General features: G+C 36.4%; 2 protein-coding genes across 2 annotated transcripts in view; one reads left to right on the top strand and one right to left on the bottom strand.

Annotated features, from left to right (window-relative positions):
* The window catches only part of LOC107668480 (meiotic recombination protein REC114-like), an 8,332-nt gene extending 7,035 nt beyond the window's left edge, over positions 1-1,297 (bottom strand). The window contains exon 1 of the mRNA XM_016460352.1: positions 1,166-1,297. Within this exon, the coding sequence (XP_016315838.1) occupies positions 1,166-1,297 (132 nt within the window). The remainder of the gene's footprint in view (positions 1-1,165) is intronic.
* A 1,116-nt stretch (positions 1,298-2,413) lies between these two features.
* The window catches only part of LOC107668476 (potassium/sodium hyperpolarization-activated cyclic nucleotide-gated channel 1-like), a 97,252-nt gene continuing 83,222 nt past the window's right edge, over positions 2,414-16,443 (top strand). The window contains exon 1 of the mRNA XM_016460347.1: positions 2,414-3,162. Coding sequence (XP_016315833.1) covers positions 2,540-3,162 — 623 coding nt within the window. The 5' untranslated portion in view covers positions 2,414-2,539. The remainder of the gene's footprint in view (positions 3,163-16,443) is intronic.

The raw sequence follows: 16,443 nt of genomic DNA on the forward strand, positions 1-16,443 counted from the left end.
CTTGGGTGTGAACGGGGCTTAACTAAAATAACACTGGACAGAGCAGTTATTGGCACAGTTAACTGGCAGATATTTGCCCATTTTGTGATAACCACATTCACTGACACTGTTAATAAATAATGCACATCATTGTGTTTTGAATGTCATCAGATAGTGTCAGTATGAAGTGTTTTATTTTTATAATTTTTTTAATGTTTTATTTATACATTTTCAAATACATTACAAAAAGATACAAAAAAAACCTAGAACAAGGGACAGAAACACAATTAGCTATGTAGCAGTAAACAAATGCACTGAAGGGTCCCCCCCCCCCCCCCCCCCCAAAAAAAACACCCATGCAAGCAACAACCTAGCAACACAAAAGCAACCAGCCAGAACACCCCACCAATCACCTATAACACAGGTCTACATAAAGCACACTGAATTACCACTGTGCATGAAGTGCTATATAAGTAAACTTGTTTGCCAGAATATCTCCCCCTCCAAAAAACACCCAACCAACCACCTAGAAAATGCCAGCAAACACCTAGAAACCACCTCTAACATGTCTACGTAAAGCACATTGAATTAATTGTGCATGAAATGTGCTATATGAGCAAACTTGCCTTGCCCCCAAAAAACACCCATTCAATCACCCAGCAACACCCTAGCAACCACCAAAAACATCCAGCATCCACTCAGCAACACTCTAGCAACCACCCAAAACACCCAGCAACACCTTAGCAACCACCCAAAACACCCAGCATCCACTCGGCAACACCCTAGCAACCACCCAAAACACCCAGCATCCATTTAACTATACCCTAACAACCACCCAGAACACCTTAGCAGCCATATAACAATACACCAAACATCAATTACAATTCTATGGTGGAGCAAACAACACTCACATTGTCTTTAAACAAATCAGTTTTTATTAGAATTACTGTTTTTATTTGTAGAACTAATGGGGCTGTTTTTTTTTGTTGTTGTTTTTTTTTATCTTGCCAACTTGTTCTCCTCACTAAACTCCTTTTTCCCCCCAAAACAACAACTTTTTGTTTGTTTGTTTTCCCCTGAATGAACAAGAAATGAATATATTTCAGTTATAAAACTAAAGTGTCCCGCTTTCGCTTCCGTTGAGGGCGGCAAGAGAAAAGGGCGGGACTTTTCGCTCAGTTCTCACCTTCCACGCGCAGTTACTGACCGATTTTGCTTTGCCTTCGGGGAGAAATCGACCATAGCGTCGCAGTTTCCAAACACAATTCGAAATCGTCGTGTCTTTCGAATGTTCTTCGGGTGAAGAACCACTTTCCATATTCGCGTTTACCTTTTTTTCCAGAAAATGAAGCGAGTAAAGCGGATGAAAAAAGGAGGAAGAACCGATTGACGGTTAATATTTAAATCGCATGACGTTTTTACTCTACAGTTGTGCGCATGCGTCAGTATTTTCAACGTCGAACTTTATGTTAATTAGAAAATTAAAATAATGTGTTTTAGTGTAAATTTAGTTTAATAGTGTAATTTTATTTAATTAACAAAGCAATATTAAGTTTTGAAATTAGGCGTACTTATTTGTTAAAATTTGAGGAATTACATGTATTAAAACATGACAACGTTGGTTTAATTTATATAAATCTATTTTCCCCGGGGTTATTGACACCTGTCTGTGGAAGCCCGTTTCCGCCGCTGAATAAAAAAAAATAAATTAAAAAGGTAATTGCGACTTTTTATCTCACAATTCTGACTTTTTTTCTCAGAACTTGCAATTGCCAAGTCATAATTGTGAGATATAAACGCGCGATTCTGAGAACATAGTCTTTTCCCCCTCAACATGTGACTTTATAACTCACAATTCTGAGAAAAAAAGTCAGAGTTTTGAGATCATATCTCGCAATTCTGATTTTATAACTGGCAATTGCGATTTAATATGTCACAATTCTGTGAATAAAGTCCGAAATGTGAGATAAAAAGTCGCAATAACATTTTTTATTGTTTTAATTCAGTGGCGGAAACGGGCTTCCATCCCAGTCAGTGATCTCCATCACAAAAAGTCAAAATAAAGCCAAATGTTTATTTTGTGTGTAAAATGCGAATATTGCGCGAGGAGAACCGCGTAAAGGTTTGGTTAGGTGTGGTACCCGACTGACTCTGAGAGGCTGGGCTCTCGCTTCTATGGCAACCCGAGATCAGCATCACCAGGAATATTCACGGCGGAAGGCGGTGATGTCAGCGGTTCCCGGTTGATGTGGGCTACTCGATCGTGAGCGTGATTGACAGCCGACAGGGATGCTGTGGGTCCGTGACCTCCCCCGATCTGCGATTCCTCAGACTTTATACGTGCTCGCAGAGCAACACAGTCAGTGCCTTGAAGCTGGAGACCGCTGGATTTGGGCAGCCAGGTAGCCTAATGCGCCGTGGCATGTGCTTGAGCGAAAGACGGGTGGGTTTGACCCTTCAGACTATTCGGGTTCCGGTGCACAACGATTTGTGGACATAATTACACCCGAACTGGATTCGTTTGTCATTGAATTAATCGCGCACCCGTTTCAATGTCATAATGGACAGGTTGCATTCGTCCACGCGTAAAAGGCTCTACAGTTTGCCACAGCACATCATGGGTGATGCAGAAGACACCGACAAGGACACCCGGAGGAAGAGCATCCGGATGAAGCCCTTGCCGTCGCCGACCTCCGCGGGGGAGACCAGAAGCGGAGAGTCCGTGATCATGGAGACGGACATCGGGAGACCCGTGAAGACCAGCTCCAACGGGGACTGCCGGAGGTTCCGAGGGAGCCTTTCGTCCATCACCAGTCGGCACGTCCACGACTCGGATGTAGCGGAGGAGAGGCGTCTGATCACGGAGGGAGAAGTCACCCCGAGCGAGGAGAGCCCTCCTGGAGCCGGCGGGGGTGAGGATGCCGCCGGTGCGAGCCAGCAGCAACCGGGCGTCCCGGATCAGCAGGCTGGCTTTATAAAGCTGGAGGGCATCGAGCAGATCCTGCCGGACGACGAGAGGTTTTATCAAGCGGGCTTCATGCACAGGCAGTTCGGGGCGATGCTGCAGCCCGGGGTCAACAAGTTTTCCCTGCGGATGTTTGGGAGCGAGAAGGCGGTGGAACGGGAACAAGAACGGGTCAAATCCGCCGGCTTCTGGATTATTCACCCCTACAGTGATTTCAGGTAACAGGTTCTGTGTCCCTCCGAAACACTGCTCACTTTACATCTGGATCAATCAGTGTATGGTGTGACAGAGAAAATAGTTGCACTGACCCAAAACAGCAAGATAATGTAGGTTTAAATTCAGATTATGTGTTTATTAGGAACTGTCTGCTATCTTAATAGTCAAACCAGTATTGCTAAAGAGAAGAAAACAAATGAAAGGCTTTAAAGATAGATGCACTTTTGTCATGATTATTAGTGCACTCTTAAAAATAAATGATCTTTATTATCACCAATCGGTAACCATTAACATCCATGGAATCTTTCCTTTGCACAAAAGGTTCTTTACAGTGGAAAAAAAAAGAGGTTATTTAGATTATTAAAATGTTCTTCACACTAAGAGAAAATGAACGGTTCTATTGGGGAACCTAAAAAATGGTCCTGCTTTGGCATTGCTGTGGCCCTTCATTTTTAAGAGTGTCTAAAAATGCTAAATTTGAAGGTGTATCGATGTTTACTGTTTTAAAATAAGTCTGGGTTATAGTTTATACAATTTATACAGTTTATATATGAAGAGTTCCGATGCAAAAGCGTGCCGTCTGAAAAAAAAAAAAGTGCCGTCTGAAATTTTAATCTAAAATGAGCATTTTTATCAGGCTCCTATATTTATGTTCATTTATTTCGCTTTAGTGGCATAGAAAAGGACACTATATATATATACAAAGGAGGATATATATATATATATATAATATCAGATTTTTTTTTCAGTATCAGTTTTTTTATCAGTATTTTGCAACACACCAAGCCCAGAGCTCTCCCAGCTGACAGCAGAAGTGCATTAGCTACTTGAATTTGACATGAAATCCAGACACTCTCTCGCTTTATTAATTAAGATGTGTCCTTGGGGATGACATTGACTCTATAGATCTGATATGTTCATACACACCGGCTTGTGCACATTTGCCTCAGGCTTCATTTGTGATATGAGTGCATGAAACTGATTCATGCTGTGGTCATGCAAGCCTTCAAAAAAAGCAAACATTAGTTATTTTTTAATTACATGCTATCTGTTTTGCATTCACAATCCGTCTGACTGGCTAAATGCATATTCACAAACGCTGTGTGTGCCATGGATGTCTGTGATTGGGTTGAATTTACACAGTTTTCATTCATGAATTGGCAGGGTAACGTGCGACACAGGGTTAACCGCTATAACCCAGCCCCCTCCGGAGACACGACTGCTGTTTACCTATTGATCCCGAGATGGTGCTTTTATTCTGCTCGACATTATGAGATTGCAGCGTTGTTCCTGGAGGATATGAAAGGCAGTGTGGGAATAGACTGATATAATATGAGGTTGCTGCGTTTGTGTGTGTGTGTGTGTGTGTGTGTGTGTGTGTGTGTGTGTGTGGGGAGTGTGTGTGTGACGTGCGTGCGTGTGTGTGTGTGTGTGTGTGTGTGTGTGTCAGGGCTGAGAGAGGAAGATTATTCAGTAACACTTTATTTAATACCTTTATATATGATGCATTATACAGATGTTTTTAATGCATTAAATATGCATTGCAATGTATTGCATGATCTCATGAATAATTGTAACCACTTTTATAATACTTATGATATACCTTTAGAAAGTATATTTAATTAAAACAGATGACTAACAATCAATTTCATATCTAAGGAATCTGCAAATATTATAATGCATTTTAACTTTGGATACAATTATTTATGAAAAAATGTAATGCATTATATTGTACATTATAAATACCTTTCTAATGCATCATAGATTATTTCGTTGTCATCACCGCTTTGTTTAATAATTGAAAGTTATGCAGGAGACATTGAATTTTGGTTAAGAAGTTGATGTCTTATTCTACATGTTTCTTGATACCTGAGAGCATTTTAAAGGAATATTACCCCAAAAATGAAAGATTTACTCTCCTTTGTGTTGCTACTGTTATTATTTCCGTGCAAAATATTTTTGAAGCACCTCAGCTTATTATGGATAATCGTCCTCTATGCCAAAGCTGAGACGTTTCATGTGTTTGCTTGAGATGCATATTAAAACCAGCACTGTCAATGACCTCAGAGCTTCGGTGGAGGGGAAGATTATTATGGAGAAGACCTGTGTAAAGATTCATGTTTTCTTGTGACAGATTTAGCATTTTTGCAAAGCACACTGGATTACAGATCTTTTATAGCCATGCTGGTATTGTCACATTGTTGCGGTGGCACAGATAACAATATCGTTGCTTCTCTCCTCTGAACACAATAGACTGAATTTCCAGCGCTGATTACAGGCCTAATCTCCTCCTGCATATACCTCTGTAATTACCACAGCAATGTCACACACCAGAGCATCGTTACTGAAGATAAAGGCCACACGGCATTCTTCATACTGAGCCTTGGATATGTCAGTGACCCATTCATTCTGTAGCTCTGCTTTGCTATGTAGGCAGCTACCTTTTAAGTCAGCATTCTCTCATAAGAGACTTTTTGGAAGCAGTTCTATGCGACATTCGCTACACACAACTAGGGTTGCAAAAAGGTGAAAATTGCCAGTAAATTTTGGAAACTTTCCAGGATTTTTTTGGAATATTCCAGGGATTTTGGGAAAGTTTCCGGAAATTTTCCACCCCTTTGCAACCCTACACACAACTAGTACTAGAACAACAAGAGACACGACACAATATTGCAATGGAGTTTAAAATTTAATGCAGTTTATTTATTGTAAAAGGTGCATGAGAAATAAAAAATAACATTAAAATGAAAGAAATATTTAATACAGTTGATTTTATGTTTTTTTTTTTTTCATGCACATTGGTAATTCAAAGTGCTTTACATACCGTAAAATTATAAAAAATTATAAAAGGTGCAGGAGAAATAAATAGTATCAATATACAGAAAGAAATATTTAGTAATTAATATAGTTTATTTTGTTTATTTATTGTGTTTCATACACAGTGGTAATTCAAAGTGCTTTACATGCTGTAAAATTATTATTATTTTTTACATCATAAAATGTGCATAAGAAATAAAAAATAAAAGAATAAATTAAAACAAATATTTAATATAATTTATGTTTATATATTTTATTTCATGCACAGTGATAATTCAAAGTGCTTTACATGCTGTAAAATGGTGCATAAAAAAATAAAAGAATAAAAAAGAATACAAATAAATATTGAATATTATTTATTGTATTTCATGCATATTGCTAATTTTAAGTGCTTTACATATTGTAAAACGATATAAGGTATAAGGTGCATGAGAGAAAAAAATAACAATAAAAATAAATATTTCACATAATTTATTATGTTTATATATTTTATTTCATGCACATTGGTAATTCAAAGTGCTTTACATACCGTAAAATTATTTTTAAAAGGTGCATGAGAAAAATGAACAATAAAACAAAAGTATATGTATTAAAAATATATTAAAAATAAATTAGAAGAAAAAGAAAAAGTAGCCAAATTTTATTTTATTTAATTTTATCAATACTTTTCGGTAGTACATTAAATGTAATTGTATTTAAGCAATATCACACAAGCGAAAGTACTCTTTTATTGAAAATCAACACTCTTGTAATGCAACTTTGTTGAACTATTAGAAAATTGTAGTCACTCTTTTCCATCTTGGAATTGTTTACTTAATATTTTGCAATGCATTCTGGGATTGCGTTTTTTGGGAGCAGCACGTGTGGTGATGCCTTGCAATTTGATTGAACCAGCAATATGTTGTTGCTTACATTTTACCCGGCTTTTGTGCGGGAACTTTTGGCACCTTAAAATGCTGTCTAGGTAGGCAGCTCACTAGGTTTTGGAACAGAGCTTCTCTTGTACATTCCTTACACAATACACTCGGCCTCACTTCCAAAATCCTCTTCTGTGCAGCGTCATGCACCATATATTTATCTTGTCATGCTCTTAAAGTACTTGCAGTATCAGTTCCCAAGTCATTGAGCAGAGACATATTTGCCCGGCCTCCTCTCATAAATGACCTCCGCAGGAAATGGCAAATAAAATAAGTTTTGTGTTTTCATTTGCGTTATGTTTGCCATTGCATAATGGACATGTAATTAGTGTTTTGCCGTGTGCATAAAAATTAACCCCTGTTTTAGCCACACTCGTGATTATGAAACCCACAATTAAAATCCTCAATGTCTCCATCCATCCGTATGCACAGATTTATCCGTATCACTGTAATTTAGTCATTCGATTAATGCACATGCAGCAGATCCACTGATCGGTGGCTCTAATAAACGAGATCCGCTCAGCACTGAAAGACAGTGACCAGAGTAATTGAAATGTCAAGGAGTGCTGCATCTGATCTATGAGCTTCAGCCTTTTGAACTGACCTACAGAAAATGGTTCAGAGCGAGGGTTTTGTTTCAGGTTCAGATCTGCGGTGCACATTGCATAATAACAACTGGGGGAATCCCATAAAAATCTGTCAAGAGCATGCTTGTCGTATTTCTTTCTTTCAATTATCGGGTTAAATAATATGCACTTACATATTGTTGCTCTTTTGTTAGTTTTGATTGCTTCGATTTGTAAGTCGCTTTGGATAAAAGCGTCTGCTAAATGACTAAATGTAAATGTAAATAAGAAATTACATTGAAGAAAATGAAGCAAAAACAACCGTATTGATTTACATTAAATTGTATTTATCATTTTGCATTATTTAATAGTATTTAAAGATGTTACGCTGCCAATTTGAATTTAAAAACTCATTGAATTACGTTTGTTTTATGTAATACAGTAAAGATATTGTATCACAGTATTGAGAGATTTTGGGGGAAAAACTGCTTAATTTTCATGAAAATAATGTCCTGCAAATTGCCATCTAAAATGCTTAGAAATATGATTATATCTTATTTTGCCTTTTGGGTTTGGGGTGAAATGTGACATGGACATGTTTTTGTGAGCAATGCAAAGTTAAAATCAGTGTTATTTTAGTGTCGATAAGATATTTAATTTCTTTTAATTATAGGGTTAAATAAGAAATTGCATTGAAGAAAACAACTGTATCATTTAAAATGAAATTGTATTTGTTATTTTGGATTATTTAATAGTATTTAAACATGTTCTTCTGCCAATTAGAATTTAAAAACTCATTGAATTAGAATTTTTCTGTAATAAAGTAAAAATACTGCATAATAATCTAATAAATAATTTAATGAGACACCTGTTTGATGGAGCAATGCAAAGTTAAAATCAGTATTATTTTAGTATCGTTGAGATAGTATTATTGTTTTTATTAATATTTCGAGTTTTTATATTTTCCATAGTTAAAGTTTTAGTAGTTTTGTTGTGTGATTTTGTCATTTTTAGTAGTTTTTGTTTATGTCTAAATAGTTTTTATACATGTTTTATTTCAGTTTTAGTTTTTGTTCATCAAACTAAATTAAAATGAGAAATAAAAAAAGTTTTTTAAAGTTTATTTCAGTTAACATTTATTTTATTTCAAGTAACAATTTTTTTATGGTTTTAATTTTAGCTCCAGTTTTAGTTAACTATAATAACCCTGGTTAAAATGAACACTTGGCAACGTCCTTTTTGCACATTAATATACTTATTTTCAGTAGCAGTAACACTTATGTTGTGTAATTAACCGTAGTTCCACAATATAGATTAAGTGCATGTTGCTCGTTAGTATTTTTCCATGCTCACTAATATAATTACACTGTAACATACACCGTAATGCAAGCAGCACATCTACAGTATAGGACGTGTTATTTACTGATAGGCAATGCTGGTGATGCTGGCAGAAATGAAATGACGTTATGACAGATAAAGCGAAGCCTAAATGTGTTTATACAGTGAATCAAAGCCCAGGAAGTTCCATAGCTGATGGTGATCAGTAGCAGGAAGGAAGAGCTTGTGTGGCTTCATCGCTGGATACTGAGATGTTAGTACTTGGTACTTGAGGCTTCAGGCATTATTGTCTCAGATATTGAATAATATGAGTTGTGTGGGACAGGAAGAGTGGATGTTTTCTGAGAGCACAAGTGGATGTTTTCTGAGAGCACAATAATAATAATGGCACTATAATCAAATCTACAGTCTTATTTCCAACTCTAAAACATTTTCTTATCTTATATTTATTTTATATTGTTGAGGAACGCCTTAGTTAAGATGGAATTGATTTTTCTATAGTGCCCTACTACACGTTATGATTTACAGTATCTGTGTTATTAGTATTTACGTAACATTTACTGTAAGTGCATTTAGTCTTAGATACTTAACATTTAGATTTGGTTAGTTTTATTATTGACAACATTGTTTGTAGGGCTGTGCAATTTGGCCAAAATTGTGTTATTATATATCAATATGGCTATAAAATATTATTATTATTATTATTATTATTAATATTATTATACAACCAAATTGATATATAATCACAAAATGTCGGCCAAATTGTGCAATAATAATAAAAATTATATATAAAATAATAATAACAATTGTTGTTATTATTATTATTATTATTATTATTACTAAAATATTTTTTTAAAAATACTAAATTTTTTTTTTGACATATTACTATTATTTTCTCTGTATTTAAGAAAAATAATATAATAATTTATTTTGCATTACAACTAAAATACAGCCGTTTATAGCTAATTTCTTAATTTAAAAACAATAAACCATCACATTTTTATTTTGATAAGCACTTATGGGAAAATGATTGACACATGTTGTTTTCCAAAATACACGTTAAAGTTTTTTTGTTTTTTTATTGGAACACAAAAGAAGATATTTTGGACACTGATGCAATCGTCAAAATAATGTCTCTTGTGTTGCACCAAAGCAAAGACAGTCATACAGGTTTGGTAAATGACGAGTAAATGATGACAGAATGATAACTTTGCATTCATGATGCATTCATAGGGTTAACAGTGTGGTTAACATGTTTTTGTGCTGAAGATGTTGTTAATCCATCACAGTCTACATGAGGAATGGACATGAGCAATCATTAAGGGGTTAATTTAGTCTGATGTGTCAGACCTCTATTGCTCATCTCTCTCTCTCTCTCACACACACACAAACTTCTCTTTCCATCCTTTTGTTCAACCTCACGTCTCCCAGAAGGGACTTACCTTCACCGCAGAAAATAAGAAGGAAGTCATCTCTCGCTGCTTTATTTTCTCTCTCTATCTCTTTCCTCAGATCTGGCTGAATTCATTAAAGCAAAGTGGAGCAGCTTTCGAATACAGAATGCACATTAGAGTTTGATGTTTTCTCCAGGTTCAGACAAAGATGCTTTATTAGTATTTACGTAACATTTACTGTAAGTGCATTTAGTCTTAGATACTTAACATTTAGATTTGGTTAGTTTTATTATTGACAACATCGTGCATTTCATTCATTTCTTTAAGTTTGTTTTTGGTTTTATGTGGTTTTGATCGAGTAATGTTGTTATTTCAAACCTGTATGACTATAAAAAAAAAAAAATAATATATAAAATGTTCTGTTGTCACACTTTTGCAGCGTTTTCGTCATCCGTCCTTCACAGAATCGTGATCTCGATTCCATTTCGATTTATCATGCAGCCCTATTGAGTATCTCTTTCCACTTGGAAACCTGTCACATTACCGAAGAAAAATGGGTTGTGAATTTTATTTCATGTTGACTTTAAGAATATTAAGAATGCAGTACAGTGTGTTGATAAGTTATGCATAATTTTTAGGTTGACTCAAAGAATCGATAAATATGTTGGATTTCTGTGCATGGAGACAGACAGATGCTGGTTTAATTCATTTGTAGGACAGGAGAGATTAGTGTAGGAGCTGAAGTGTTGGATGATCATGTACAGTACACACACACACACAGGTTTGTTTTTATGGTTTATGGGGACTCTTCATAGGCGTAATGGGTTTTATACTGTAACGGCCTATATCAACCCTACACATACCCTTTACAGAAAACTTTGTGCATTTACACACACACACACACACACACACTCACACTCGACTCCCAGCTCAAATGACAGTGTCTGATCCTCTCCCCGGCTTTTGATTGCACTTGATTGTTGGCTGCGTGTCTCTATTGATTTGTTTGGGTCTTGCCGGATGGCGCTCGTGTCTCACACCTGATTTATTTGCGATTGAGACGAGACGAGACGATATACCTGCTCACACACACGTACCACAGTCCAGCAGGGACATTAGACAGCAGCGTATTACACAGCACAGCTGATCCTCATTAACATACGACCGCCACATTAGCATAACACCTATTTCCTATTCATTATTCAGCAGCCCTGATGAACAACAGCGTCGAATATGTCAGTATGTAGAAGTTAGGCAATCATAAAGATCATTTACTTACAGAATTCTGTTTAACCTTATTGTTTCTAGTGCATGAGAATATGTTCCAGTTCACTAGGCAGTGTTCACTACTCCTTATGCACTCAGCAGGGGATGTCTGTACTAGTTCACTTCACTAGACAGGATTTGTTCCTTTGCATCTTTATCAAACACAAACTTCATATCTAATATGAATATATGTATATATATACTGTATATGGTGATCATGATATCTCTATTATTGTGTGTTTGCGTCGTTATTGTGTTATTGGCTGTTCTGATTATAATATATAGTTGTTCTTCATTCTTTTTCTTCTTCTTTTCATCCTTCTTTCCCTTCTTCATCCTTTCTTCTTCTGTGTCTTTGTCCTTCTCATTCATCGTCCTTTTTCTTCTTTTCTCTTTCTGCTCCTTTTTTATTTTTTCTTCTGCTTTCTCTTATTCATTCATCTGCTTCTTCTTCTTCTTTGTCCTTCTTCATCACCCTTTTCTTCTTTTGTTTATTCTTCTTCCTCCTTTTATGCTTCCTTTTATTGTTCTGCTTCTTTTTTCTGCTTCTTCTCCTTTTTCTTCTTCATCCATGATCTTTGTTCTTCTTTGTCACCCTTTTCTTAATTTCTCCTCTTCTTCTTCTTCTGCTACTTCATTTATTTTGTGTTCTTCATCGTTTTCTCTTCTTCTTCTAGTATGTCCCACAGTAACGAAAGTGAGTGTTACAAATGCTCTAAAGTTCACCAAACTCATGATGGTAGATGCTCCTGTGGACTGCTTTCATATTGTTATATTTCATTTCCACTAAATAAAATCATCTACTTATGCACAGATGCATCAGACTGACGTTTTTGACCATTAAAATGTCAGTTTTTCCTTAATAAGACACTGTTCATTTAAAAACAGTTCGTTCTTATCAAACTTCATTCATAAAAAAATGAAGAATGTATTATCTTTAATGTAAAAGTGTACAAAAAACTACTGAAAGAGTGACCGACTCCTGGTGCTCTGAAGGTAAAGTGAGAATTATTGAGTGCCCTGGATGGGCTGAAAGTGGGGTAATCAAAAAGGCCACCAATATCACGCAGCACAGCGGATTATTACAACACAATTTATTTAATGGAGGGATAGGGATGCGGCGCTGATGGGATGATAAGAGACGGAGGGAGGGATGGAGCCGCAGAGTGATTGAAATAATGCCGGCGTGGTGACCTATAGGCTCACTTACAGAGAGGTTAGCAAACGGGAAACACGCAAACACGCCAACACCGCTCGCCTGCTAATGTTTGTGTTTTGTGTCCTTCGAAGTGCATTTCTTCATATTTCACTGATCATGCAAAGACTTTGTGTTGAAGTGACTTTGTGTCATTAAAACACGCTCTCGTATCCCAGCGTAATGCGGAAAGATAATTATTAGTAAGTCACTGTTTGATTAAACGCTGTGCTCTCTTTCTGACATGACAACGTCTGACTCAACCAATGGCGTGAGTTTGGGGCGGGGCTAACTGCCTGTTTAGCCAATGACGAACAGGGGGCGGGGCAATGGGCATGTTTATCAAAACCCTGATGGAAAACAGCCATTGTTTTTGAAGTTTGATGCTGTGTTTTCAGAGACGATTAATGGAGTAAATCTCTGTGATTATTGAAATGTGCCTGTGAGGTTCTTATGGTGTGTAGAAATTAGTGTAATGCAATGTTATTTTATTATTATGTTTATAATATTGAATATATTTATTCTTGTAGTACTGCATATATTTATTATATTACATAATAGTATATTTATAGTATAAAATGTGTGTGTGTGTGTGTGTGTGTGTGTGTGTGTGTAGTAATATAGCATTTATTGATATTATGAATTAGGTTTTCTTTTTATATTTTCATTTTTCATTTTATTTTCGGGAGGTTATGTGCTTTTATTTTTTTATTATTTTTGTTTTTAAGTATCTCTATCTAGCTTTTGTTTGTTTTTATTTCAGTTTTAGTCATTTTAGTTCTCCAACTTGAATTAATTTTATTTCATTTTATTTTTTATTGCATTTATGTCATTTCTAATTTTCATTATGCTTAAGTTTTTCCATGTAATATTTGTATTCTATTTTATTTTAGCCCTATTTCAATTAATGGAAATGATTTTAATAGTTTTAGGTTTAGTTTTACTTAACAACTCTGGTGTAATGTTTCGTGAGTTTTGACGTGACTGTAACAGAGCCGTTAGTCTAAAAAGACTCAGCACTTGCGTTTTTCTTTTCAGTATGGGGTTGAACACGTTATATTTCATCTTTCTCTCCAGATAGTCCTAAACAACACCAATTTACAGCCTCGGCTAGAGGAGACACAGTATAGAAGGTGTCAGCATTTCTGAAAGAAGAAAACACCTTCGGAAACAGTTCCTCGTATCTGTGACATGCTTCATGTCTTGCAGTTAGACTCAACTGGTTTTTATTGACCATTTTTAAACATTTTGTGGTTGTGTGTTCAATTTGAAGGGATTGACAGTGTCTTGTCTTTCTGGTTTGCTGGATGTAAACCAATATAATTTTATCTCTTACCTCAAAAGCGTTTGTTAGACAGCTGACGAGTATTAAACTGACTTTAATGGGATAAATCACCAAAAATGAAGTTTCTGTCCTCATTTATTCACTCTTATGTCATTGCTTATAAAATTTAGCAGAAGGTACGTTTTATCTTTTCCATACAATGAAAGCAGCTTAACCAAGTGGAGCTTAAACCAGATGAAGAGGTTAACAACATGCTGTAAATTATGACAGAATTATGATTTACTTTAAAATCAAGGCGTCTTTCAGTGCAGAGATTTTAAAAGTGTCCATATAATTTCCCTCAAAATCAAAAATCATCTGCGCTCTGCTCTGTGAGTTCAGTTTATTCTCATGACAAACATTCATATGGAAATCACACGTGTCGATCATTTATTTGTCATTTGCAGTGTTTTGGAGATTGTTTGCTTAAGGCTCAATAGAAAGATGATTGACGGCTGCTCTCAGAGTTCAGACATGGGCAGATAAGATGGCTAAGCGGCGTCTCGCTCACTCACTCGCAGCCTGAATCTACCACACACTGTACTAAAAATAAAGTGTGTGTGTGTGTGTAGGTCATGTGGAAGGGTGAGTGCCTCTCTGATCGCTGTGTTGAGCTTGTTGCTGGATCTTCTGTGTATTTCAGACTCAGTTAAGAGCCACGGATGACAAGACAGTAGCAAGATGGATCTGACACACATATGCAAACATACACATACTGGTGTCTCGAGGGAAGACGCCATGTTTCTTCACAGTGTGTGAGGACTAAAGGAAATTTTATTCTGAGGAATTGATGGATGTCTCCACACTGATGTCTCTCTTTGCTAAAAATGTGCTCATCCTCAGGTCATCCAAGATTAGGATGAGTGTGTTCCTTCATCAGATTTAGAGAAATGTAGCATTGCATCACGTGCTCTGCAGTGAATGGGTGCCGTCAGAATGAGAGTCCAAACAGCTGATAAAAACATCACAATAATCCACAGCACTCCAGTCCATCAGTTAACATCTGGAGAAGACAAAAGCTGAAACAAATCCAGCATTAAGACGTTTTTAACTCAAATACGAGTCTATAATCCATAATAATGCTTCCTCCAGTGAAAAAGTGCATCTGCTGTTGTCTCTCGCATCAAAATCCAGCCACATATGTGTTTAGAGCTGTTTAAACGCTGCTTGATCTGTGCAGATTTCTCTCCTGATTCACACCAGAACACTTTTTCACTGGAGGAAGAGTTATTATGGATTATGGACTTGTATTTTAGTTACAAACGTCTTAATGATGGATTTGTGGATTATTGTAATGTTTTTATCAGCTGTTTGGACTCCCATTCTGACGGCACCCATTCACTGCAGAGCATCCATTGCTGAGACACTGATGCAATGCTACATTTCTCCAAATATGATGAAGAAACAAACTCATCCTAATCTTGCATGAACTGAGAGTGAGAACATTTTCAGCAAATATTCATTTTTGGGTGAACTATTCCTTTAAGATGATTTATGATTTTGACTATGATGATCAGAACAAAGTGATTTCTTTGTCTTCTTGTAGGCCTGAAATATTCTCTATGCTCTAAGGAATGCAAATGCAAGATTTAATGTGCTGTTACGCTTTAAAATGTGCAATGAATGCAGTGCTATTCCCAGTGTTGCTTTAAGGGCATTTAGCATGTAAATGCCATGCAACAGTCTTGGTATATTTCTGATCGTGGAAGATCTCTTTTTCTTTTGCTCTGTTTCTCTCCTCTTTTCCTTTTACACAACCGCTCAGGTCTCTCTTTTTCTCTGGATCAGTTTGGCTGTAAGGGATCGAGCCGCTTTCATTCTTTGCTGATTACATCACCTGCTGCTGATGGATATTGGTTGGCGTCCGAGCAGGAGACGTGTGTGTTTGTGTGCGTGCAGCTTGAAACAGTGCTGGTATTATAGCCTGTACATTGGTCACCTTGTCATTAGGTGACGGTAGACAGCTTCCACTTACACTGTCCCTTTCTCTTTATCTCACACTCACAGAAATACCCTCTTTACTAGTTCACATCGGTCTCATTTAGAGATAAACCTATGTGAACCTCTTCGTTCTGTCTGTCTCACTCAGTGGCTGATATCTGTGATAAAAACATAAATACACTCAAACACAGATAACCAAAGATCCTAAAAGAGAGTGATAAAGAGAGAGAGAGAGAGAGAGAGAGAGAGAGAGAGAGAGAGAGACAGAGACAGAGAGAGAGATTAAATGGGGACCAGTGATTGTTCTCTGAAGATCCTACTCTGAGAATCATACTTTGCTCTTTAGTTACGTAACAGCCGTAGTAAATTGTTATAATGGATTGTTTTTACGCTTATACTGTCACTTTAATTGAATACACTGACATAGAGACTGTCACACATGTGCATAAACTTCAGAGACATCACAGAGCAAATATTTTATTTTGTATTTTCAGTTAAATGTATATATAATATAGAATAATATTA

This window comes from Sinocyclocheilus anshuiensis, unplaced genomic scaffold, assembly GCF_001515605.1.
Source record: "Sinocyclocheilus anshuiensis isolate Anshui unplaced genomic scaffold, SAMN03320099.WGS_v1.1 scaffold2085, whole genome shotgun sequence".
Taxonomy (NCBI): Eukaryota; Metazoa; Chordata; class Actinopteri; order Cypriniformes; family Cyprinidae; genus Sinocyclocheilus; species Sinocyclocheilus anshuiensis.